Source organism: Manis pentadactyla, chromosome 3 (assembly GCF_030020395.1).
Source record: "Manis pentadactyla isolate mManPen7 chromosome 3, mManPen7.hap1, whole genome shotgun sequence".
Taxonomy (NCBI): Eukaryota; Metazoa; Chordata; class Mammalia; order Pholidota; family Manidae; genus Manis; species Manis pentadactyla.
This window is the reverse complement of record NC_080021.1, coordinates 173,152,796-173,180,301: the sequence shown is the minus strand read 5'-3', so window position 1 is coordinate 173,180,301 and position 27,506 is coordinate 173,152,796. Positions and strand designations below refer to the sequence as shown.

Sequence of the window (27,506 nt, the reverse complement as noted above, 5' to 3'; positions counted from 1 at the left end):
AATTATTCATAGAATTGCTTAACATGCCAGGAAATGTCTGGTAATAGAATTTATAAAATAATGTAGTTTCAGTAATATGAACATTCTCTTTAGTATTCTGCTTTTAAATCTCAGATTGAGATGTTTTGTAAGGAATTACCTAGTTTGATGCATAAAAACATGTCTTTGCTTAGTAACTTTATCCATTTTAGAATTTTGAAAACAAATGCTCACTTGAAAAAAAATAAAATGGAATAATTACTATGTATGTCATTTTGTTGAGCAAACAAGACAAAAAAATGTATAAAGAAAAAAATACACATTATCACTAACAGAGCACTACTTTTTCAATTTGGATGTTACTTAAAAATTTTTTTAATCTGAATATAGTTGATAAACAACATTATCCTACTTTTGGGTGTACAGCTTAGTGTTTCTACATCACAATAAGTGTAGTTACTATCTGTCACCATGTAAAGATATTATAATATTATTGACATTCTTCCCTATGCTGTACTCTTCATCCTTCTGACTTATTTATTGTATAATTGGATGTTTGTACCACTTTATCACCTTCACCTATTTCATCCACACCTCCTTTCAGATAGCCACCAGTTTGTTCTCTGTATGTAGGAGTCTATGTTTGTTTGTTTCTATGCCTGTTTTGTTTTTTAGAGTCCACGTATAATGGAAATCATATGGTATTTGTCTTTGTCTATTTTACTTTTTTTTTTAAGGTTATATTTTCCAAGGTGTATTTCCTTTTTCTTTTTATTACGGTATTATTGATATACACTCTTATGAAAGTTTCACATGAAAAAACAATGTGGTTACTACATTCACTCATATTATCGTGTACGCCCATGCCCCATTGCAGTCACTGTCCATCAGTATAATAAGATGCCACAGAGTCACTACTTGATTTCTCTGTGCCACACTGTCTTCCCCATGATTCCCCCCACACCATGTGTGCCAATCATAATATCCCTCAATCCCCTTCTCTCTCCCTCCCCATCCCCGCTCCCCCATCCCTACCCCTTGGTAACTGCTAGTTCCTTCTTGGAGTTTGTGTGTCTGCTGCTGTATTGTTCCTTCAGTTTTGCTTCATTGTTATACTCCACAGATGAGAGAAATCATTTGGCAGTTGTCTTACTCTGCCTGGCTGCTTATTCACTGAGGATAATATCCTCCAGCTCCATCCATGTTGTTGCAAATGGTAGGATTTGTTTCTTTCTTATGGGTGAATAGTATTCCATTGTGTATATGTACCACATCTTCTTTTATCCATTCATCTACTGATGGACACTTAGGTTGCTTCCATATCTTGGCTATTGTAAATAGTGCTGCAGTAAACATATGGGTGTATATGTTTTTTGAATCTAAGAAATTATATTCTTTGGGTAAATTCCTAGGAGTGGAATTCCTGGGTCAAATAGTAGTTCTGTTTTTAGTTTTTTGAGGAACCTCCATATTCCTTTCCACAATATTTCTAATATTGAACTAGATTACATTCCCACCAGCAGTGTAGGAGGGTTCCCCTTTCTCCGCATCCTCACCGGCATTTGTTGTTCTTAGTCTTTTCAATACTGGCCATCTTAACTGGTGTGAGGTGATACCTCATTGTGGTTTTTATTTGCATTTCCCTGATAATTAGCGAAGTGGAGCATCTTTTCATGTGCCTGTTGGCCATCTGAATTTCTTCTTTGGAGAAGTGTCTGTTCATAACCTCCGCCCATTTTTTAATCGGGTTATTTTCTTTTTGGTTGTTGAGGCATATGAGTTCTTTATATATTTTGGATGTTAACCCCTTGTCGGATATGTCATTTATAAATATATTGTCCCATCCTGTAGGATGCCTTATTGTTCTGTTGATGGTGTCATTTGCTGTACAGAAGCTTTTTAGTTTGATGTAGTTCCATTTGTTCATTTTTGCTATTGTTTCCCTTGCTCAAGGAGATACATCCAGGAAAAAGTTGCTCATGTTTATATTCAGGAGATTTTTGCCTATGTTGTCTTCTAAGAGTTTTATAGTTTCATAACTTACATTCAGGTCTTTGATACATTTGGAGTTTACTTTTGTGTATGGGGTTAAACAATAATCCAGTTTTATTCTCTTGCATGTAGCTGTCCAGTTTTGCCAACACTAGTTGTTGAAGAGGCTGCCATTTCTCAATAGTATATACATGGCTCCTTTATCATATATGTACAATATCATGTCATCTGCAAACAGTGACAGTTTAACTTCTTTTTTACTAATCTGGATGCCTTTTATTTCTTTTTGTTGTCTGATGGCTGTGGCAAGGACCTCCAGAACTATGTTGAATAAACATGGAGAGAGTGGTTATCCTTGTCTTGTTCCCAATCTTAGAGGAAGAGCTTTCAGCTTCTCAGTGTTAAGTATGATGTTGGCTGTGGGTTTGTCATATATGGCCTTTATTATGTTGAGGTCCTTTCCCTCTATGCCCATTTTGTTGAGAGTTTTTATCATGAATGGATGTTGAATTTTGTTGAATGCATTTTTGGCATCTATGGAGATGATCATGTGGTTTTTGTTCTTCTTTTTGTTGATTATGGTGTATGATGTTAGTGGATTTTCTAATATTGTACCATCCTTGTATCCCTGGAATAAATCCTACTTGATCATAATGGATTATCTTTTTGAGGTATTATTGAATTTGGTTTGCTAGTATTTTGTTGAGTATTTTTGCATTTATGTTCATCAGGGTTGTTGGTCTGTAATTTCATTTTTTTGTTTTGTCTTTGCTTGGTTTTGGTATTTGGGTGAAGCTGGCCTCATAGAATGAGTTTGGAAGGTAGTTCTTTGATTACCAACTCAATTTCATTGCTAGTTATTGGTCTGTTTAGATTTTCTGTTTCTTCCTTGGTCAGCTTTGGAAGGTTGTATTTTTCTAGAAAGTTGTCCATTTCTTCTAGTTATCCAGTTTGTTAGCATATAATTTTTCACAGTATTCTCTCATAATTCTTTGTATTTCTGTTGTTTCTGTAGTGATTTTTCCTTTCTCATTTCTGATTCTGTTTATGTGTGTAGACTCTCTTTTTGTCTTGATAAGTCTGGCCAGGGGTTTACCTATTTTGTTTATTTTCTTGAAGAACCAGCTCTTGCTTTCATTGATTCTTTTTATTCTTTTATTCTTCTCGATTTTATTTATTTATGCTCTAATCTTTATTATATCCCCCCTTCTACTGACCTTGGGCCTCATTTGTTCTTTTCCTAGTTTCGTTAATTGTGAGTTTAGACTACTCATATGGGATTGTTCTTCTTTCCTGAGGTAGGCCCGTATTGCAGTATACTTTCCTCTTAGCATGGCTTTCGCTGCATCCCACAGATTTTGCGGTGTTAAATTATTGATGTCGTTTGTCTCCATATATTGCTTGATCTCTGTTTTATTTGGTCTTTGATCCACTGGTTATTTAGGAGTATGTTATGAAACTTCCATGTGTTTGTGGGCTTTTTTGTTTTATTTGCATAATTTATTTCTAGTTTCATACCTTTGTGGTCTGAGAAGCTGGTTGGTACAATTTCAATCTTTTTGAATTCACTGAGGCTCTTTTTGTGTCCTAGTATATGATCTATTCTGGAAAATGTTCCATGTTCACTTGAGTAGAATGTGTATCCTGTTGCTTTTGGGTGGAAAGTTCTGTAGATGTCTGTTAGGTCCATCTGTTCTAATAGGTCCATCTGTTCTAATATGTTGGTCAATGCCTCTGTGTCCTTAGCTTATTTTCTATCTGGTTGATCTGTCGTTTGGAGTGAGTGGAGTGTTGAAGTCTTCTAGAATTAATGCATTGCATTCTATTTCCCCTTTTAATTCTGTTAGTATTTGTTTCATATATGTCAGTGCTCCTGTGTCGGGTGCATAGATATTTATAATGGTTATATCCTCTTGTTCGGTTGACTGCTTCATCATTATGTAATGTACTTCTTTGTCTCTTGTGACTTTCTTTGTTTTGAAGTCTATTTTGTCTGATACAAGAACTGGAACTCCTGCTTTTTTCTCCCTATTACTTGCCTGAAATATCTTTTTCCATCCCTTCACTTTTAGTCTGTGTATGTCTTTGAGTTTGAAGTGAGTCTCTTGTAGGCAGTATATAGGTGGGTCTTGATTTTTGATCCAGTCAGTGACTCTGTGTCTTTTAATGGGTGCATTTGGACGATTTACATTTAGAGTGATTATCAGTGGGTATGTACTTACTGCTATTGGAAGCTTTAGATTCGTCATTACCAAATGTTCAAGGGTAACTTCCTTACTATTGTAAGTGTTTAATTTAACTCACTTAGTATGCTATCACAAACAATGTAAAGGTTCCTTTTTTTTTTCCTCCTTTTTCTTCTTTTTCCATTCTTTATATATTAGGTATCATATTCTGTACTCTTTGTCTATCCCTTGACTGACTTTGGGGGTAGTTGACTTAATTTTGCATTTTCGTAGTAATTAACTGTTCTACTTTCTTTACTGTGGCTTATTACCTCTGATGACAGCCATTTAGCCTTAGGAATACTTCCATCTATAGCAGTCCCTCCAAAATATGCTGTAGAGATGGTTTGTGGGAGGTAAATTCTCTCACTTTTTGCTTATCTGGAAATTGTTTAATCCCTCCTTCAAATTTAAATGATAATCTTGCTGGGTACAGTATTCTTGGTTCGAGACCCTTCTGCTTCACTGTATTAAATACATCATGCCACTCCCTTCTGGCCTGTAGGGTTTCTGCTGAGAAGTCTGATGATAGCCTGATGGGTTTTCCTTTGTATGTGATCTTATTTCTCTCTCTGGCTGCTTCTAATAGTTTGTCCTTATCCTTGATGTTTGCCACTCTAATTATTATATGTCTTGGTGTTGTCTTCCTTGATTCCCTTGTGCTGGGAGATCTTTGCACCTCCATGGCCGGCTTGACTATTTCTTTCCCCAGATTGGGGAAGTTTTCAGCAATTACTTCCTCAAAGACAGTTTCTATCCCTTTTTCTCTCTCTTCTTCTTCTGGTACCCCTACAATATGAATATTGCTCCGTTTCGATTGGTCACACAGTTCTCTCAATGTTCTTTCATTCTTAGAGATCCTTTTTTCTCTCTGTGCCTCACCTTCTTTGTATTCCTCTTGTCTAGTTTCTATTTCATTTATCATCTCCTCCACCATATTTAATATGCTTTTAAAAACCTCCTTTGTGTTCCTGTGATCGGATCTTCATCCTAAATTCATTCCTGAGTTCCTGAATATTTTTCTGTACCTTCAGGAGTATGTTTATGATTTTTATTTTGAAATCTCTTCCAGGAAGATTGATTAGTTCCATCTAACTCGATCCTTTTTTTGGTGTTGGTGAAATTTTGCTTTGAACTAGGTTCCTTTATTGTTTCATATTTGTATGTGGTGCCCTCTAGTGCCCAGAAGCTCTGCTCTCTGGAGTTGCTCATCCCTTGGAGTGATGTTGGGCATCTCAGGGGAGCAGTGCTTGTGCCTCCAGGGAGGAAACTGCTGTTTCTTGCTTCCCGGCTACTCTGCCTGTCTCCACTGCCAGTACCAGTGGGCCAAACACACAGGTGTAAGCCTCTATGGTTTGTCTTTGTAGCTGCTAAAGTTGGGACTTCCCTCTGGCTGGCCTGACGACAGCACAGGGTTTGCTGGTTTGTGAACCAGGTGTGAGCTGGTCAGGAAGAAGGGGCAACAGGTTTCGTATCACGTTGGGGGGCCTTGGTGCTGCTTAGCCAGCCCGCAGGATGGAGCGTCTGAAGATCCTGAAGGTTCCCATCTTGCTAGGCAAAGTGCACCTGGACAATTTTGTCTACCTGCCCTTTCTCCTGAGCAGTAAGCTATGTGAAATCCTGCCCTTTTAGCTGCCCTCTTGCTTTTAGGAAGTCTCTCAGACTGCCCAGCCACAGCAGCTGGATATGGATCCCTGTTTTACACAAGCATCTGGAATCTCAGTTTCTCCAGGTATTCTGCCTGTCTTAGCTTTCCACCCAGAGCACCATGCAATGTAGGTTTGCGCTCCCAGAGCAGGTCTCCAGGGCTAGGTGTTCTGCAGTCATTGCCTCCACTCCCTCCCTGCCCCATTTGTTTTCATCCCTCAGGTGAGCTGGGGTGAGGGAAGGGCTTGAGTCCTATCGGATCATGGCTGTGGTATGTTACCCTGTTCTGTGAGGTCTGTTCTTTTTCTCCAGGTGTATGCAGTCTGGTGCAGCCTTCTTTTCTGTTGCTCCTGCACAATTAGTTTTGTTAGTTATATTTTTGTATGATATGTGGTTTTAGGAGAAGGTCTCTGTCACACATCTCACACCACCATCTTTAATCCGACTTATTTTACTTAGCATAAGAGCTTCTAGGTCTATCCATGTTGTCGCAAATGGGAAGATTTCATTTTTTTTGATGATTGAGTAGAATCCATTGCATATATGTACATTTTCTTTCTCCAATCATCTAGCAATTAACACTTAAGTTGCTTCCATGTCATGGTCATTGTAAATAGTGCTGCAATAACCATAGTGGTCATGTATATTTTTCAATTAGTGGTTTTTTTTCTGTTTTTCAAGTAAAAACCCAGAAATAGAATTGCTGGGTCATATGGTATTTCTGTTTTTAATTTTTTGAGGAAATTCTATACTGGTTTCCATAGTGGCTGCACTAATTTACATTCTCTCTCACAGTGCCTAAAGGTTTTCTTTTCTCAACATACTCATCAACACTTGTTACTTCTTCTTGTCTTTTTGATACTAGCCAATATGACAAGTGTGAGGTTATATCTTATTGTGTTTTTGATTTGCATTACTTTGGTGATTAGTGATGTTTACCATTTTTTCATGTGTCTGTTGGCCATCTGTAGATCTTCTTTGGAAAAATGTCAATTCAGGTCCTCTGCCCATTTTTTAATCAGATTGTTCTGTTGGTGTTGAATTGTGTGAGTTCCTTATATACTTTATATATTAGCCCCTTATCAGATACATCATTTGTAAATATATTCTCCCATATTGTAGGCTGCTTCTTTGTTGTGTTGATAGTTTCCTTTGCTGTGTGGAAGCTTTTTAGTTTGATGTAGTCCTGCTTGTTTGTTTTTGCTTTTCTTTCTTTTGCCTGAGGAGACATATTCAGAAAAAAGTTACTAATGCTGATGTCCAAGAATTTACTGCCTATGTTTTCTTTTAGTACTTTTATGATTTCAGGTCTTAATTTATGTCTTTAAGAGTTTATTTTTGTGTATGGTATAAGAAAGTGGTCCAGTTTTATATTTTTGCACAAAGCTGTCCAATTTTCCCAACACCGTTTATTGAAAAGACTGTCTTTTCCTGATTGAATATTCTTGCCTCCTTTGTCATATAATAATTGAGCACACAGGCATGGATTTATTTCTGGGCTCTCTATTCTTGTCCATTAATCTATGTGTCTGTTTTGGGGACAGTACCATTCTGTTTTGATTACTGTAGCTTTATGTATAGTTTGAAGTCAGAGCAGGTGATACCTTCACCTTTGTTCTCCTTTCTCAAAATTACTTTTACTATTTGGGATCTTTTATGGTTCTGTATAAATTTTTGGATTCTTTGTTTTAGTTCTGTGAAGAATACTGTTGGTATTTTGATAGGGATGCACTGAATCTAGAGATTGCTTTGGGGAGTAGTTGAACAATATTGATTCTTCTAATCCATGAGCATGGTGTATCTTTCCATTTATTTGTGTTGTATTCAGTTTCTTCCACCAGTGTCCTATAGTTTTCAGAGTACAGGTCTTCCACATTGTAGGTTTAATTTATTCTTAATTATTTTGTTCTTTTTGATTCTTTTTGATGCAGTTATAAATGGGATTGTTTTATGAATTTCTGTGCTCATTTATTATTAGTAAACATAAACACTATAGATCTCTCTGTATTGATTTCATATCCTGCAACTTTACTGAATTTATTTATTAGTTCTAATAGTTTTTTGATGGCATCTTCAAGGTTTTCTACATATGGTATCATGCTGTGTGCAAATAGTGACAATTTTATTTTTTCCTTACCAGTTTGGATACTGTTTATTCCTTTTTCTTAAGTATTTTCTTTTTTGGGTTATGTGATTCTTCATATTGAAAAGCCATTTAAAATTTAATACTGTTTGCCCTCACTATGTGACCTGTGGCTATTTTTCTGTCTTCTTCTCAATCTTTGCCATAGCTGAATGCTGCTCCCCAAACATACTCTCTGCTTTCATCCCTCATTATTGTAGTTCATTCTAGTCCTTGGTCTCCTCCTTCTCTTTCTAGTAATTATCTGTTTATCCTTCAGGACCTGATTCAGGTGTTCACTCTCTGCAAATTTATGAATTGTTCTTTTCCCCAAGCTCCCAAAACAATTAACCCTCTTCATTTTGTGTCCCAGTGCTTTGTAGGCAGCTCTTACAACCACTGCAAATCCTAGGTGCATCAGTTACCCAGAGGGTGCCCAGTGGTACCCATCTTGGTATCTTCTGAAACAGCATTTAGTGAACATTGTTGAGCTGCTTAGAGCACCGTGCATCTCGGGTCAGAGAACAGCTTTCCTCACTGTGTTCTGGCTCAAGGTCACCTCCACTCAGTGTTTGTCACACACCCATTCCCGCCTGTTGCACTGTGGTTGTTGGTTTCTACTGAAGCTAATTTGAGGGCCATGAAAGAGGATCATTTTGTGTCACTGACTTTGTCTACTTGCTGGAGCTACTGATTCTCACCTGCCTCTTGCCTCTTTGCAGGACCCTAACAGGAGCACGCACACCAGCAGCAGCAGCAGCAGCAGCAGCTGCAGTAGCAGCAGCAGCAGCAGCAGCAGCAGCAGCTGTAGCAGCAGCAGCAGTAGCAGCAGCAGCAGCAGCAGCAGCAGTTTTTCAAAGCCTCACAAAGTCATGAAGGAGCACAAGGAAAAGCCTTCCAAGGACTCCAGAGAACATAAAAGTGCCTTCAAAGAACCTTCCAGGGACCACAACAAATCTTCCAAAGAATCCTCTAAGAAACCCAAAGAAAACAAACCGCTGAAAGAGGAAAAACTAGTTCCTAAGATGGCCTTCAAGGAGCCGAAGCCCATGTCGAAGGAGCCCAGAGCCGAGGGAGGCGCGCCGGCTGGCAGCGCGGCAGAAAAGAAGGCGCCCGGCAAGCGGCCATCCGGCCCCGACCCTGAGGAGCCGGCAGCCAAGCGGCGGCGAAAGGGCGGCCCCGACGCCCTGTTCAAGAGCTTCTCAGGCGCGCCGCCGCTCGTCCTCACGTGCTCCACTGACAGGAAGCAGCTGCGAGACAAGCCTCACGTCAAGGTCGGGAAGGTCAAAGTGGAAGGCGAGGCGTCAGAGAGGAAGAAACCGGCCCTGCCGCCGTTTGACGATATCGTGGATCCCAACGATTCCGACGTGGAGGAGAACATGTCCTCCAAGTCCGACGTGAGTAGTCTTGCCGGGTCCCCTCTTCCTCCTACCAGATTGCAGATTGTAGTTCAGATGGCCTCGGGGCAAAGGGAAGAACATGCCGGCGGACCCGTAAGGTGCTCCTGTGGAAGGGCTTCCATAGGCGTTTCCTTAACAAATGAAAGAAGAACATGAAATCAGTAAGGAATCTGCAGACCTAGGCTGAGATTTAAGTTAAAGGAAAGAAATATTCCGTAGTATAATAATGTCATATGAATAGTGGCAGAAATACTGAGGTGCTGCTGTTGGGGCTCAGTCACTGTGCCTTCCAATGATTGCTGATTTAGGAAAGTGAGAAGAATGCAATAAAACTTGAATACAAGGGAAAGAAATCTAAAAGAAAAACTCAGACAATATTAGGGTTGTAGCTATAATGTTGATCTTTTCTGAGCAGTGGAATGAACTGATTTGTTTACTTGGAAAGCTGGTGCTAATTTTTTTTAATGATTTTATTTGGCCAAACTGATAAGCACTATACTGTGTACATATTTAAAATGTTTATTTGGTAAATTTTGACATACATACCTGCCTATAAAACCAGGTGATGTCATTTTGAAAATGAAACATCTAATGTTTTTCCCATTGTATAGCCACTGGTTTGGAAGGGGTAGAGTACATGATCTTCATTAGAAATTTTGGCTGACTGAAAAGGTTATCTTTAGTGGCTGCCTAGAAGAACATCTGACCATCTGCTGTCCCTCAAAATGTGATCCGATGTTGAAATTTATACTTATTGTTATAGAGTTATCCAAGTTGGACTGGATTTTCAGGTTATCTATCGTAACCTCCTGCCATTGTAAGAAATCTTACACATCTAGTGACAGAGCTATTAGTGAACCATAAAACATCCCATTATATTTCCAGAGGATGAACATTTATTTACTTTGAAGTTATCTACTCATCACTTTTCCTCTTTTCCCAACATTGGCCTACTTGAGTTACTTATCAGTCATGAGCTATTCGAGTAATCTCTTTACTTGGGCTTGTCAGTATTTCTAGACCACGTTCAATGAAGATATCTGGCTAAAAATTGCTGGCAATCTTAGAATGCTTCTTTGTCCCGTGGGGTTGCCCCACAAATGTTCCTAGTTGAAATACTGGCCAGAGGTAGGGGTCTTAGTAGTATATTCTCTTTTCTGCATTTGCACTGTCCTGGGTAGAAAGCCAGCCAGGATTAGGACATGGCATCAGTACTGACCCCCAGTCATCCAGAGACCACCTCTAATAGATCAGATTAGGAGCAGTGTAGCACATAAAATACTGGAGACTGGGCAATATGTTCCAATGTTTGGCAAAGGCTTTATAATGATACTTTACCTCTCCTTGTAATTCAGACTTGCTCTTGATGCAGATGTTACTTGGAACTTTTTTGTATGTTTGATTTTTATTTCAAGTTGCTCTTGAAATGTTCATGGAAGCTGTTGGGGTGTGATTAACCTATTAAGAATGTCAAGTTGAGCAACTTTGTCTTTCCATATTCTGACATGTTGCAATTCTTCTAGAACAGAGGTTTTCAAATTGTGGGTTGTGATTCATCGGTGAGCCATGGAATTTTATTTCAGAGGGTATGTATTTCTTATAGTAGGTCATGGTCAAAATTATGAAAGTAATCTTTCTTGAATGTTTGCTGATTTGTGAGAATACCAAATGGCATTCATAACACACTGTTGAATTCTCTTTCCATATGAAAATCACAGATGATCTTCCTCTGTAGCTAAATCTCTGTATTCTTGTTCTGTTTGCCACTTGCTCCCTCTCTTTAATATATGATTTATGAGATAACACTTTCCTTTTCATAAACTTCGTGTTTGACTTAGTATATTTATCTAAAGCAATACTTTGAAAAAATCTTCTGGAATGAAGAGTTAGAATTGTAATTCCTTATAGTAGGTAGCACATTTTCAAAACAATTCATGACCTGTAAGAGCCATATATCCAGTGATCATAAAAGGAGTTTTTGTAATGTGCTATTCATGTCCTTACAGAGAAAGCCCCTAAACACTTTATGGTATTACTTGGGTATAAAACCCTACAAATGTGCTTCCCTTAACAGTTTTCTGGTAGTAGTAATGTCTTAACTATTTCTGCTGTGGCCTAATTCTCTAAATGGAGGTAGTGGGACAGAAGAGTATTCAGGAAGGGAAGATAAAAGAAGGCTGAGATTCTCTTATTCCAGTAGTGAAGATAGCCTTTGTTGGGCCTTTCTCCTACGTGGTGTCCCTTCTGTGGGCAAGGCAGAAGGAACAAGAGGCAATTTAATGGAAGGCAGTAAACAGCCTATAGCCTCCCTCGGCCAGTTACTGATTTGGTAGCTTGGGGAAGGCCCAGCTTCAGGGGGCACGGTTCACACTGTCCCAATGGTAAGCATGTCTGCATTTGAGTAAGTATGATCAAATGACCTGATCTCTCTAAAGGCCTTTCCATTATCTTTGAATATGCACCAGATTTATGTTCTTTTGTAGGCAATTGAGTGATGGGTAATTTTAGACATAGTGGGCAGAGATCATGGACTTTGGAAACATAAGAAAGACACAAAAAGAAATTGGAAGAGTGTGCAGAATCTGGAAAGGCTGGGGAAAAAAGATTACTTACGTGGTATATCTGAAAAGACAGTATCTTGCCATGGTACAGATTAGTTAACAGTTAAAAGAAAGAACTTAAAGAAACTTTTTCATAGTTAACTTAGATTCAGGTTTTGTATAAGTATGTAAACCAGTGTTATTAAGATGAATTAGGAAATTTAGATTGTTAATTCAATATGGTTCTGTTGGGTTAAGAATTTGATATACTTTGTATATGAGAAGAAAAATTGAAGTATATTCATAGTTTATTTGCCTGCATGTTTTTTGAGGTGTCACTTATTTGTTGATAATGGATAGGTAGCTAGGTAGTCACAGTAAACAAATAATTAGGAGTCTGCATTCTGATGTTGGACAGGCTGTATTTTGAATCCCAGCTCCACCAGTGATCTTAAGCAAAGGATTTAACCTTCTGTATTTCTTAATTTCTTTTTTTGTGAAGTGGCAATAATGACAGTATTTAGTTTACAGAATGATTGTGAAAACCGTAAATTTGGGTAAAGAACTTAGCACACTAATCAAAAACATGCTAGCTATTGTTATGTCTGATTTGGCTTCTGGCTATAACCTATAGCTTTGAAAGAGATTTTTTTGTTATTTAAACATACAGCAGAATTTTTAGTTTATTTTTCAAGTGTATGGGTCATATATTTTTTTTTTTTTTTTTTTTTTTTATTAATAATTATTTTTTATTGAAGGGTAGTTGACACACAGTATTACATTACATGAGTTTCAAGTGTACAACACAGTGGTAGAACATTTATATACATAATTCTAGGTTCCAGCTATCACCCTACCAGGCTGTTACAATATCTTGACTATATTCCTTATGCTATACCTTACATCCCGGTTACTAATTTATTTTACCATTGGAAGTCTGTCCTTTTTTTTTTTTTTTTTTTTTTTTGTGAGGGCATCTCTCATATTTATTGATCAAATGGTTGTTAACGACAATAAAATTCTGTATAGGGGAGTCAATGCTCAATGCACAATCATTATTCCACCCCAAGCCTAATTTTTGTCAGTCTCCAATCTTCTGAGGCATAACAAACAAGTTTTTACATGTAGAACAAATTCTTACATAATGAATAAGTTACATAGTGAACAGTACAAGGGCAGTCATCACAGAAACTTTCGGTTTTGCTCATGCATTATGAACTCTAAACAGTCAGTTCAAATATGAATACTCATTTGGTTTTTATACTTGATTTATATGTGGATACCACATTTCTCTCTTTATTATTATTATTTTTAATAAAATGCTGAAGTGGTAGGTAGATACAAGATAAAGGTAGAAAACATAGTTTAGTGTTGTAAGAGAGCACATGTAGATGATCAGGTGTGTGCCTGTAGACTATGTGTTAATCCAAGCTAGACCAGGGCAATAAAACATCCACGTATGTAGAAGATTTCTCTCAGAACGGGGGGGTGAGGTTCTAAGCCTCACCTCTGTTGATCCCCAATTTCTCACCTGATGGCCCCCCTGCGACTGTGCCTGTCTTAGGTTGTTCCTCCCTTGAGGAATCTTACCCGTCTCTGGCTAACCAGTCATCTTCCGGGGCCATACAGGGAAATGTGAAGTTGGTAAGTGAGAGAGAAGCCTTATTGTTTGAAAAAGTTAGCTTTTTACTTCTTTGCATATTTATGGCCTGTGGCTTCTATGCCCAGCATTTGTCTTGAGGTATCTTTACCACTTGGAAGAATTATGATACTCGGTAAATTTGATATGAGGCACGAATTCTATTTAAGGGTTGTAATTAGGAAGGAAGAAGAAAAGCTTTAGAAGTAGCAGGCGGAAGAAAACATGGGAAGATTGATTATTTCTTTGATATATCTTCTTGTAGAGTAACTTCAGCATGTATAGGTTTTAAGCTACTACTTAAATTGCACACACACATTAACATAATAGGAGTATAGTTACATAACCAAAGCATATCTGTAATTACCAGCCATCTGCAGTGAAACCAAGAAAACCAGTTAGGCACCTTAGGCATTTGTGAAAACTTATCTATGATATGGTGGATATTGTCCAAATGAACTTGAACAGTCTGAGAGAAATCAGACAAATTAAAACAACCCATTCCTGGGGACTGTTCACATGCCATATGTTCTTTTAACAATAAATAGTTTGTAGTTGTAAGACTTTGGAGCGCTACAATTTGCACTTCTCCAAATTCTTGGTTGAGTTCCAACAGTATAGATCCAGTCCAATTTTGTTGTTTTACTGTATGCACAGGCCAGCTTAGATATCTCCTTCCTCATTCCCATGGCAGGTCCAGGAACTGGTGGGATGAATGCATCTACAGCTGTAGCAGTGCGTGGATCTTTGTTGGGGTTTTTTGATGATCATCTTCTGGCATGAGTCTTCCAGAGGGTGCAGATGTTGGAAGTTCTTTTTCATATCGTATCTTAGTTCATTTTCGGGGTAGCCCAATTAGGCTTTGATCCTCTGTATAAACACAAACAGACCCTTTGCCTACACTTTTATATGCCCTTTATACCCTTGTGTAGAACTCGTTGGAGGTTACCACACAGGAACTGCCCTTTTTTTTTTTTTTTTTTTTTTTTTTTTTTTGCTATCACTAATCTACACTTACATGACGAATATTATGTTTACTAGGCTCTCCCCTATACCAGGTCTCCCCTATAAACCCCTTTACAGTCACTGTCCATCAGCATAGCAAAATGTTGTAGAATCACTACTTGCCTTCTCTGTGTTGTACAGCCCTCCCTTTTCTCCTACCCCCCCATGCATGTTAATCTTAATACCCCCCTACTTCTCCCCCCCTTATCCCTCCCTACCCACCCATCCTCCCCAGTCCCTTTCCCTTTGGTACCTGTTAGTCCATTCTTGAGTTCTGTGATTCTGCTGCTGTTTTGTTCCTTCAGTTTTTCCTTTGTTCTTATATTCCACAGATAAGTGAAATCATTTGGTATTTCTCTTTCTCCGCTTGGCTTGTTTCACTGAGCATAATACCCTCCAGCTCCATCCATGTTGCTGCAAATGATTGGATTTGCCCTTTTCTTATGGCTGAATAGTATTCCATTGTGTATATGTACCACATCTTCTTTATCCATTCATCTATTGATGGACATTTAGGTTGCTTCCAATTCTTGGCTATTGTAAATAGTGCTGCGATAAACATAGGGGTGCATCTGTCTTTCTCAAACTTGATTGCTGCGTTCTTGGGGTAAATTCCTAGGAGTGGAATTCCTGGGTCAAATGGTAAGTCTGTTTTGAGCATTTTGATGTACCTCCATACTGCTTTCCACAATGGTTGAACAAATTTACATTCCCACCAGCAGTGTAGGAGGGTTCCCCTTTCTCCACAGCCTCGCCAACATTTGTTGTTGTTTGTCTTTTGGATGGCAGCCATCCTTACTGGTGTGAGGTGATACCTCATTGTAGTTTTAATTTGCATTTCTCTGATAATTAGCGATGTGGAGCATCTTTTCATGTGTCTGTTGGCCATCTGTATTTCTTTTTTGGAGAACTGTCTGTTCAGTTCCTCTGCCCATTTTTTAATTGGGTTATTTGTTTTTTGTTTGTTGAGGCGTGAGAGCTCCTTATATATTCTGGACGTCAAGCCTTTATCGGATGTGTCATTTTCAAATATATTCTCCCATACTGTAGGGATCCTTCTTGTTCTATTGATGGTGTCTTTTGCTGTACAGAAGCTTTTCAGCTTAATATAGTCCCACTTACTCATTTTTGCTGTTGTTTTCCTTGCCCGGGGAGATATGTTCAAGAAGAGGTCACTCATGTTTATGTCTAAGAGGTTTTCGCCTATGTTTTCTTCCAAGAGTTTAATGGTTTCATGGCTTACATTCAGGTCTTTGATCCATTTTGAGTTTACTTTTGTATATGGGGTTAGACAATGGTCCAGTTTCATTCTCCTACATGTAGCTGTCCAGTTTTGCCAGCACCACCTGTTGAAGAGACTGTCATTTCGCCATTGTATGTCCATGGCTCCTTTATCAAATATTAATTGACCATATATGTCTGGGTTAATGTCTGGATTCTCTAGTCTGTTCCATTGGTCTGTGGCTCTGCTCTTGTGCCAGTACCAAATTGTCTTGATTACTATGGCTTTATAGTAGAGCTTGAAGTTGGGGAGTGAGATCCCCCCTACTTTATTCTTCTTTCTCAGGATTGCTTTGGCTATTCGGGGTCTTTGGTGTTTCCATATGAATTTTTGAATTATTTGTTCCAGTTCATTGAAGAATGTTGCTGGTAGTTTCATAGGGATTGCATCAAATCTGTATATTGCTTTGGGCAGGATGGCCATTTTAATGATATTAATTCTTCCTAGCCACGAGCATGGGATGAGTTTCCATCTGTTAGTGTCCCCTTTAATTTCTCTTAAGAGTGACTTGTAGTTTTCAGAGTATAAGTCTTTCACTTCTTTGGTTAGGTTTATTCCTAGGTATTTTATTTTTTTTGATGCAATTGTGAATGGAGTTGTTTTCCTGATTTCTCTCTCTGTTGGTTCATTGTTAGTATATAGGAAAGCCACAGATTTCTGTGTGTTGATTTTGTATCCTGCAACTTTGCTGTATTCCGATATCAGTTCTAGTAGTTTTGGGGTGGAGTCTTTAGGGTTTTTTATGTACAGTATCATGTCATCTGCAAATAGTGACAGTTTAACTTCTTCTTTACCAATCTGGATTCCTTGTATTTCTTTGTTTTGTCTGATTGCCGTGGCTAGGACCTCCAGCACTATGTTAAATAACAGTGGAGAGAGTGGGCATCCCTGTCTAGTTCCCGATCTCAGCAGAAATGCTTTCAGCTTCTCGCTGTTCAATATAATGTTGGCTGTGGGTTTATCATAGATGGCCTTTATTATGTTGAGGTACTTGCCCTCTATTCCCATTTTGCTGAGAGTTTTTAACATGAATGGATGTTGAACTTTGTCAAATGCTTTTTCAGCATCTATGGAGATGATCATGTGGTTTTTGTCTTTCTTTTTGTTGATGTGGTGGATGATGTTGATGGACTTTCGAATGTTGTACCATCCTTGCATCCCTGGGATGAATCCCACTTGGTCATGGTGTATGATCCTTTTGATGTATTTTTGAATTCGGTTTGCTAATATTTTGTTGAGTATTTTTGCATCTACGTTCATCAGGGATATTGGTCTGTAGTTTTCTTTTTTGGTGGGGTCTTTGCCTGGTTTTGGTATTAGGGTGATGTTAGCTTCATAGAATGAGTTTGGGAGTATCCCCTCCTCCTCTATTTTTTGGAAAACTTTAAGGAGAATGGGTATTATGTCTTCCCTGTATGTCTGATAAAATTCTGAGGTAAATCCATCTGGCCCGGGGGTTTTGTTCTTTGGTAGTTTTTTGATTACCTCTTCAATTTCGTTGCTGGTAATTGGTCTGTTTAGATTTTCTGTTTCTTCCTGGGTCAATCTTGGAAGGTTATATTTTTCTAGGAAGTTGTCCATTTCTCCTAGGTTTCCCAGCTTGTTAGCATATAGGTTTTCATAGTATTCTCCAATAATTCTTTGCATTTCCGTGGGGTCCGTCGTGATTTTTCCTTTCTCGTTTCTGATGCTGTTGATTTGTGTTGACTCTCTTTTCTTCTTAATAAGTCTGGCTAGAGGCTTATCTATTTTGTTTATTTTCTCGAAGAACCAGCTCTTGGTTTCATTGATTTTTGCTATTGTTTTATTCTTCTCAATTTTATTTATTTCTTCTCTGATCTTTATTATGTCCCTCCTTCTGCTGACCTTAGGCCTCATCTGTTCTTCTTTTTCCAATTTCGATAATTGTGACATTAGACCATTCATTTGGGATTGCTCTTCCTTTTTTAAATATGCTTGGATTGCTATATACTTTCCTCTTAAGACTGCTTTTGCTGTGTCCCACAGAAGTTGGGGCTTAGTGTTGTTGTTGTCATTTGTTTCCATATATTGCTGGATCTCCATTTTGATTTGGTCATTGATCCATTGATTATTTAGGAGCGTGTTGTTAAGCCTCCATGTGTTCGTGAGCCTCTTTGCTTTCTTTGTACAGTTTATTTCTAGTTTTATGCCTTTGTGGTCTGAAAAGTTGGTTGGTAGGATTTCAATCTTTTGGAATTTTCTGAGGCTCTTTTTGTGGCCTAGTATGTGGTCTATTCTGGAGAATGTTCCATGTGCACTTGAGAAGAATGTATATCCCGCTGCTTTTGGATGTAGAGTTCTATAGATGTCTATTAGGTCCATCTGCTCTACTGTGTTGTTCAGTGCTTCCGTGTCCTTACTTATTTTCTGCCCAGTGGATCTATCCTTTGGGGTGAGTGGTGTGTTAAAGTCTCCTAGAATGAATGCATTGCAGTCTATATCCCCCTTTAGTTCTGTTAGTATTTGTTTCACATATGCTGGTGCTCCTGTGTTGGGTGCATATATATTTAGAATGGTTATATCCTCTTGTTTGACTGAGCCCTTTATCATTATGTAGTGTCCTTCTTTATCTCTTGTTACTTTCTTTGTTTTGAAGTCTATTTTGTCTGATATTAGTACTGCAACCCCTGCTTTCTTCTCACTGTTGTTTGCTTGAAATATGTTTTTCCATCCCTTGACTTTTAGTCTGTACATGTCTTTGGGTTTGAGGTGAGTTTCTTGTAAGCAGCATATAGATGGGTCTTGCTTTTTTATCCATTCTGTTACTCTGTGTCTTTTGATTGGTGCATTCAACCCATTAACATTTAGGGTGACTATTGAAAGATATGTACTTATTGCCATTGCAGGCTTTAAATTCGTGGTTACCAAAGGTTCAAGGTTAGCCTCTTTAGTATCTTACTGCCTAACTTAGCTCGCTTATTGAGCTGTTATATACACTGTCTGGAGATTCTTTTCTTCTCTCCCTTCTTGTTCCTCCTCCTCGATTCTTCATATGTTGGGTGTTTTGTGCTGTGCTCTTTCTAGGAGTGCTCCCATCTAGAGCAGTCCCTGTAAGATGTTCTGTAGAGGTGGTTTGTGGAAAGCAAATTCCCTCAGCTTTTGTTTGTCTGGGAATTGTTTAATCCCACCGTCATATTTGAATGATAGTCGTGCTGGATACAGTATCCTTGGTTCAAGGCCCTTCTGTTTCATTGTATTAAATATATCATGCCATTCTCTTCTGGCCTGTAGGGTTTCTGTTGAGAAATCTGACGTTAGCCTGATGGGTTTCCCTTTATAGGTGACCTTTTTCTCTCTAGCTGCCTTTAACACTCTTTCCTTGTCCTTGATCTTTGCCATTTTAATTATTATGTGTCTTGGTGTTGCCCTTCTTGTATCCTTTCTGTTGGGGGTTCTGTGTATTTCCGTGGTCTGTTTGATTACTTCCTCCCCTAGTGTGGGGAAGTTTTCAGCAATTATTTCTTCTAAGATACTTTCCATCTCTTTGCCTCTCTCTTCTTCTTCTGGGACCCCTATAATACGGATATTGCTCCTTTTAGATTGGTCACACAGTTCTCTTAATATTGTTTCATTCCTGGAGATCCTTTTGTCTCTCTCTATGTCAGCTTCTATGCGTTCCTGTTCTCTGATTTCAATTCCATCAATGGCCTCTTGCATTCTATCCATTCTGCTTATAAACCCTTCCAGAGTTTGTTTCATTTCTGCGATCTCCTTTCTGGCATCTGTGATCTCTTTCCGGACTTCATCCCATTTTTCTTGCGTATTTCTCTGCATCTCTGTCAGCATGTTTATGATTCTTATTTTGAATTCTTTGTCAGGAAGACTGGTTAGGTCTGTCTCCTTCTCTGGTGTTGTCTCTGTGATCTTTGTCTGCCTGTAGCTTTGCCTTTTCATGGTGATAGGAATAGTCTGCAGAACTGGGACGAGTGACGGCTGGAAGGACTTCCCTTCTTGTTGGTTTGTGGCCCTCCTCTCCTGGGAAAACAGCGGCCTCTAGTGGCTCGTGCTGCGCAGCTGCGTGCAGACAGGGTTTCTGCTTCCTGCCCGGCTGCTATGGAGTTAATCTCCGCTGTTGCTGTGGGCGTGGCCTGGCTCGGGCAGCTACTCCAAAATGGTGGAGTCGCGTTGGAGCAGGAGCTGCTGGGAGGCTATTTATCTCCGTAAGGGGCCTCCCTGCTCCCTGCAGCCCAGGGGTTAGGGTGCCCAGAGATCCCGGATTCCCTACCTCTGGATTAAGTGACCCGCCCTGCCCCTTTAAGACTTCCAAAAAGCACCCGCCAAAACAAAACAACGACCACAAAAAAAAACAAGAAAAAAAATTTTTTTAATTAAAAAAAAAAAAAAATTTTTTTTAATTAAAAAAAAAAAAGGTGGTCGTTCGTTTTTCTTTATTCTCCGTTGCCAGCCCCAGGCCTCTGCTCACTGGTCTTTCTGCAGTGTTTCCCTAATATTGGGGTCCCTGTCCCTTTAAGACCTCCAAAAAGCGCTCGCCAAAACAAAGCAGCAAAAAAGCAAAAAAAAAAAAAAAATGGTCGCGCGCTTTTCTTATGTCCTCTGTCGCCCAGCCTCCAGTGCCTGCTCACTGTTCTTGCTGCCCTGTTTTCCCAGTATTGAGGGCCCTGCACTCTGGCCCGGATGGCTGGGGCTGGGTGTTCGGCAGTCCTGGGCTCCGTCTCCCTCCCCCTCTGCCTGCTCTTCTCCCGCCGGGAGCTGGGGGGGAGGGGCGCTCGGCTCCCGCGGGTCCGGGGCTTGTATCTTACCCCCTTCGCGAGGCGCTGGGTTCTCTCAGGTGCGGATGTGGTCTGGATATTGTCCTGTGTCCTCTGGTCTTTATTCTAGGAAGGGTTGTCTTTGTTATATTTTCATAGATATATGTTGTTTTGGGAGGAGATTTCCGCTGCTCTACTCACGCCGCCATCTTCCGCCCCCTCTCTCTGGGTCATATATTTTTAAGGGCTACAAGTACTTGGAATCTATGTCGTGTTACTCTGAATTTTGTCTTGGGGAGGTATATGACCTTGATACTGATTTGCAAGTGTTACATGATAACTGGAAAAGTACAGGACAAAGAATTTGTTTTAAACTGAAAGTTAACTAATGTTTCTGAGGATCTTTTATCTTTTTAATGAAATGAGATTAAAGACAAGAGCATACCTAGCATTGCACTGGGTAAGCACTTGGTAGTTCTTTATTGCTGTTACTATTAAAAGAAGACATCCTAAGAAATGATATGTCACTGGGCTACTCTTAATATGACTAAAAGAATAATTTTTAAATATATTTTTGTAATTGTTGTATTCTTGTTTTCTAGAGAAGTCAAATATTGTTACGTGAAAGTGGATCAGTAAACTTCAGAGGTGGGCAGAGGTGGCTAGGGAGGCGAAAAGGACTGTTTTATAGTGGGTGAACATTTAGCAAATACAGAAAACAAGGACATATTTTTTGCTATGTTTACATAATGTTAGCATTAAGAATATTTTACATTCAAGAACTTACGTAATTCCTATTAGAGTGAAGCTATTCTTGGTTTAGGAATTCATCTTTTTGTGGTCATAATGGTCACTTATGGAAAGTGACTGTTCTTACTAATGACTGACACTAATAGCCGCTAGAAAGGAGGAGCCGAGTATATCAGTCAAAAGTTTGTGATTGTAGTTTATATTCACTTGCTTAAACTTTTATTGACAAAAAAGGACCCAAATACCTTTCACCCCTTCTGTAATTCCCTAGTTTTTGTTTTTCATATAACTGCTTCTAAAGAGAACTCTGGTGAGTTGATCTCATTTTGTGATGTGAGAAAGTTGGAAATTCTTAGCAGAAGAGGGAAAAAACAGTGAAAGAAAACTGAAATAACCATTTATGATCAGATTCAGTTAGGGTAATAATTTCCTGATCATTACCTTCACTTTTTGCCTTGTTTTGTATAAATTTAGCCATAATTTAAAAGAATAGAAGTTAAAAGTTTTAATTACCTTTTCTTGAAAATGGCAGTTTACATTTGATACAATAATGTACAATGTTACATACTTCAACCTGCAGTGTGAGAAATGAGATTTTTATCATGCCTTTTGATAGTTTGGCTTACCAAAGTGTTTTCTCAGATAAAATCATCCTGAGGAAAAGAGATGAAGTCTCATCAGATGGTAGCATTTTTCCCAAGGGTGGGTGGTGCTGCGGATCCAGGATAGAGACTTCAAACCACCTTAGCGGAAGTTTCTTTGCAAAAGAAAAAAAGGAAGAAGAAGGAAAAAGAAACTTCCCTTCTTTTGTTGTGTCTCATTTCCTCCTGCCCCACCCTGTTTCTTGCTGGCTTAAACTGTCTGGAGCTGGCAGTAAACGTCCTGCTGTTGAAGCATTGGTCTTAGGTTTTACACAGTAGAAGGTTGTGGCGGTCAGAGAAGAAGGTCTTTATTGTGTTTTCAAAGTGGCTTTTTAATGGCTTGTAATTCCAGCACATGCAAGAGCTGTAAAGTCTGTAAGTATGGTGAGCAAGCAGCTGGAGAGGCCATTCATTAAAGGGCTGTCTGGCCTCTCCAGGGGGGTTCTCCCTCTGGACTCCCGTTCTTTGCATTTTATAACTGGAGGTAAAAATACCTGAAGGGTTGCAATTCTTCCTCTGGTAGATCCAGCTCAGTGTGGAACATTAAATAAAACAATTGAAATTAAGTTAACTTTGTTGGGTGCGTGGTGATATTTCACCTGACCTTGTTTCTAATGCTTTTTTTGTTTGCTTTCTGTTAGATATGTGATCAGATGGAGGCTGACTGACTCCAAAGAAGAATTTGAAGAGTTAAAAGGGAGATTTTGTTTTTTTCTTCAACAGAGTTTGAGGCTCTTTCTCCTTGTTTGGTTACCATACTAAGCCCAGATAATTTCAGTTTTTAAATTAAATAATTCCTAGAGACCCTTAGGTAGCTGAAGGTGGTACACAGAGAGACACCCTCTCATTGCAGAGTTGGTTGTCATCAACAATTGCCAAAACTCGCATTTTCAGAATACACTTACTTGTATTGAATTGTGTCTCTCTCAGTAAGTTCATAAACCTTTAAGAGAGCTGCATCACCTGTTGAGTGCATTATTGTTTCTTACTTTAGGGCCCATTGGTTATCTTTAACACAAAGTCAAAGATGTGGTTCCACATAGTCTTTGCACAGCCAGCCTTGCCATACCACAGGGATGCCTGGCAGCTGTAGCTAAACATTCCTGGAGTGCTTTCAGTGTGCTGGTAACCATTCTGAGCACTTACCTCGTTTAACCCTCAAAACAACTCTATGCAGTAAGCACTATTATTATCCCCATTTTACAGATGGGTAACTGAAGTTCAGAGATTAAGAAACTTGCCTAAGGTGACCATGTTTAAAAGTGGGGGAGCGAGGATTTGCTCCTACTTCGTAGGAGGTACACTCAAGAAGAGTTTATTTTCCTATGAATTCATGATAGTTGCAGAGATGTGCTTCATGGCATTATAATCACTGCTGTGAAAGTCGTTGATAGTATATTCTTGTTACATTATGAATCATATTTCTTTGACCTACCCATTGCCTTGGCTGTACCAGCAGCCTTCAGGAGGTGACAGGTCATCCTCATAGGTGGATTTGGCATACACAGCCTGAACTTCTGAGGAAGGAGCTGCGAAGCATCCAGGCCCCTCTAACTTCTTATGCATATTTCCTTAAAATAAACAGACTCTTATGTTTGTGGATTTCACATTATTATAATATATCATCAGCACTATTTCCTTGCTCCCAGAATTTTTCCCACCTGACTTTTGCATAGGAATTTATGTGTAACAGAGCTGAGCTGCAATATCGAGCTTTCCCAGAAGGTGCCACCAAATAACAAATGGTGTCCTCCAACCGGAGGATTCTTTCTTTTTGAATCTTCTAGTTATATTTTGTAATTTCATCTTATAATGTCTCTAAATTATCCAAAATGTAGGCTGTACTCTCTTTGAATTAGGAGACAAGATAATGCAATGGTATAGGTAGAGGGTGATTTTCCTTTGGTGTCTATGTAATTATTAAACCAAGTTTGAGAAATTTGGGTAACAATTTATGACCATAAACTTTCAAGGCAGTGTCAAGGTCCACAAAGAAAAATCATCCCTAAGAGGCTTCTTTAGGTCACAAAAGGTGACTGCACAGTGAGATGTTCCCAGATAAAGTCAAAGATCCTTCTATTATGCAGGAGAAAATGGAAAAGCATTTACTAAAGTGTTTGGAAACAACAGACTTTTGCCTTTGAATTCTGAAGGCATAGAGGATGGGGATGTTGCTGGAACTGGGATAGAGAGAAACAGTGATACAGAGAAAAGGAAGGTTTTTTTCTTTTTCACTCATGGGGAAAAAAATGTATGTATGGAGTCAGATGTTACTTTAAATAAATAAAGTAATTACTAGAGTACCCTGGTTTGGGACCTCCGTGTGTGGAATCATGGTACTATTTTTTAGAAATTAAATTGTTGATTCTTGCTTTATTTTGTGGCCCTTTTATCTTTTTTTAATACAGTAAACCATCATGTCACTTTCAGCAACTACAGACATTTCCCTCTAAACATGTTTAATTGTTTTTAATATTGTTTGATTGCCTTAGTGATGTTCAATAACATTTGAATATATTTATGTGATAGATACTCCTACATATAAACACTGTATTAGGTGGTACAGATTGTACAAAATTAGAATTTAGGTGGAGTTTTGAAGAAAGGAAGGCATGAACTAATGTAGATAAGGGGTGGGGTGGGCCGGAGAGGGTATTCTTAATTGGGGGAAACAACTTGAAGAAAATGAAAAGATGACAAATGTAGACAAGTCTGAGTTGTCCTTACTGAAAATGAAGAGAGATCTTGTAAGTGAGTCCCTGCAGATAACTTATCAAACTGGTTTGCTAGGAATGAAGGAAACCTTATTTAATTCTACTCTCTACTAGGTGTGTGCTAGGCACTTTCACTCTATATCGTCTTATTTAGTCTATACAATGTGTGTGAAAGCTTTTGTTATCAGCTTACACATGTGGAAGTGGCAAAGTTTAAATTTGGACTCAAGTCTGACCAATGCCAAAACCACTGTTTTTTTGTATCATACCAGCACCTATTAAGTCTTGCTGAGAGAGAAATCACATCAGCTTAAAAACACTGTGGTACTGATTAACCTTTTCAAGAAAAAAATCTAATAAACAGCATTAACTTTCCTACTACTTGGCTTCCTTGACCACTTGATAATGGTACCATAGTCCAGTGAAAAGGGGATAATGCAGAATAAGATGTAGCCATAGTAGTTGGACACTTGGCTATGAATATGGGTGCAAGGAGACTCAGCTATGACTTCCAAAATGTTGATCAACTCATGCTTTATATGTATCAGTATGATTTGCTAAGATATAGAATTGCAGAAAGTATTGAAAAGCTGTGGTACCTTAGAGTCAATCTAAGGGTATTTGTTCACCAACATACAATCTTACTTGGTTGTTTCATATACTTCATACTAGGGGCAAGGACATGGCCATTGTTACTGTGAGAGCTCCCCTCTCTTGTTTTGCATTATCTAATGGTTATACTCATGAAGGATATGAAGGTAGGTTCAGACTCCCACAAGATGGTGCCATAGGAAGATCCTGAACTCATCTCCTCCCAAAGTCACACCAGATCTAGAGCTTCATATGGATCATTTCCCTCTGAACAAGATCTCAAAACTAGATGAACTGCTTTTCCACAATAAAGGATAAAAAGACCACATTGAGATGGGTAGGAAAGGCAGAACACATTCTCACCAAAAACTCCATCCCCAGTGCAGTGATACACAATGAGGAGGAATCTCCCAGAGGAGTGACCAGTTGGTTCCCCACATCAAGCACTTCAGCCACTGGAATCTGCACTGGAGAAATGAGCCCCGAGAACATCTGGCTTAGAAAAGCAACAGAGAGAGCTAAAGTCCAAGAGACCCAAAGTGCTATAGGAAACTTTGATTCCCCTTTTAAAGGGCTTGTATTGTATATGGTCTTATTCTCCCTGAGACCCAGCACACACACAAAAAAGTTTGAAAAGCACCTGGATCATATGCAAAGGAGACTCGTTGGCTAATCTGAAAGCATCTGCTACTGGGTAGGGGATAGTTGAAACTCTCCCTGGAAATAGAGATGCTGGCAGACATCACTTTTGTAGTTTCTATCTACTCTGCTAGCACAAGTGGACAAGCTTACTACAACAGGTGAGGGTGAGCAGTTTGGGCACTGTCCCACTGCCTTGCTGAAGCCAAAGGGTGCAAGTGGTTGCAGTACTCCCCGACCCTACCTTGCTGGGGCAAGCAAGCATGAGTGGTTGTGACATTCTCCCAGTCTAAAGCCAGAGCATATGTACAGAAAAGGCATTCTCCTGCTACATTCCTGAAGCCTAAGGACATGCCTGGTCAAGACATTTCTCTGCTGCCATTTTGAAGCCTGTGAGCATGTCCTGCCCCCTACACTCTGATTAGCTAAAGCCAGTGGGCACATGCAGTCCATTTAGGGGATGCCCCTTGATCAACTGGCCCTGATGGCCAAGGGGGTAGTGTTCCTGAGCTCCACAGGAACATAATGATAAGAAGGACAGTTCTTGGCAGGCCACTACCCCATCCACAGGACACTATACAGACAGCAGACTGAAACACAACCCAGTCTTCCTGTGAAAAAGGCCTATTTACTTAGCCTGGAGCGTCAGCATGGGCGACAGACTTAAGGTTTCCCACACATCTAGAAACTAAAGAGGCACTCCCAGGGCAGGGAACAAAAACAGGGAGATAACCATCCTCGTGCAACCCCTTTGCTTCACTGTAGCTCAACAAGACCTCCCAGAATGGGGCTTATAAACTCATCTGGAGCCCTGATTTTTGCAGCTAATATCTGGGGACACCTCTAAATTTCCTGGTCTAGAGGTTAATAGGGGTTATGAAACAGGACTGTTTATACTTGAATAATTTACAAGTTGCTGCCTGAGGCTCTGGCTTCCAGTCAGCCTGAAACTAGGTGCTAAATGAGATCCCTGACAGGTCTTGGCACAATAATGGGACATATCAAGAATAAGTCAGGCAGTTTAGAGAATCACAAAAGTTTGAGAGACAACCAAGAACTAGGGCAAAGTAGAATGAAAAAATTTATCACCTATATTAAGGCCACTCCTTCAAGACTGAGAAAGGTAGCTGCTTGGCCTAATAGAAACAAATATGGAGTCAAGCAAAATGAGGAAACAGAAATATGTTCCAAATGAAATAAATAAGACTGCAGGAAAAGATCTTAATGATACAAATAAGTAATACACCTGATGAAGAATTCAAAGTAATGGTCATAAAGATGCTCACTGAACTTGGGAGAAAAATGAATGAACATAGAATTTCAACAAAGAAAGAGAATATAAGAAAGTATCACAGAAGTCACATAGCTGAAGAATACAATAACTGAAATACAAAAATACACTAGAAGGGTACAACAGCAGAGTGGATGAAGAAGAACAGATCAGTGAGCTAGAAGCCAAAGCAATTGAACTCACCCCGGACAAGGCAACAAAAAGAAAAACAAATTTTTAAAAAATGAAGATAACTTAAAGGGTCTATAGGACAATATCAAATGGAGTAACATTTGCATTATAGGGGTCACAGGAGGAGGAGAGAGAAAAAGGGGCAGAA

The 27,506-nt window shown here is 39.2% G+C and overlaps 1 protein-coding gene across 2 annotated transcripts in view; it reads left to right on the top strand.

Annotated features, from left to right (window-relative positions):
* Nucleotides 1-27,506, top strand: part of MLLT3 (MLLT3 super elongation complex subunit) — a 277,727-nt gene that overhangs the window by 186,431 nt on the left and 63,790 nt on the right. For both annotated transcript variants that reach the window (XM_036887878.2, XM_036887885.2), the window contains exon 5: nucleotides 8,688-9,362. In XM_036887878.2, the coding sequence (XP_036743773.2) occupies nucleotides 8,688-9,362 (675 nt within the window). The remainder of the gene's footprint in view (nucleotides 1-8,687; nucleotides 9,363-27,506) is intronic.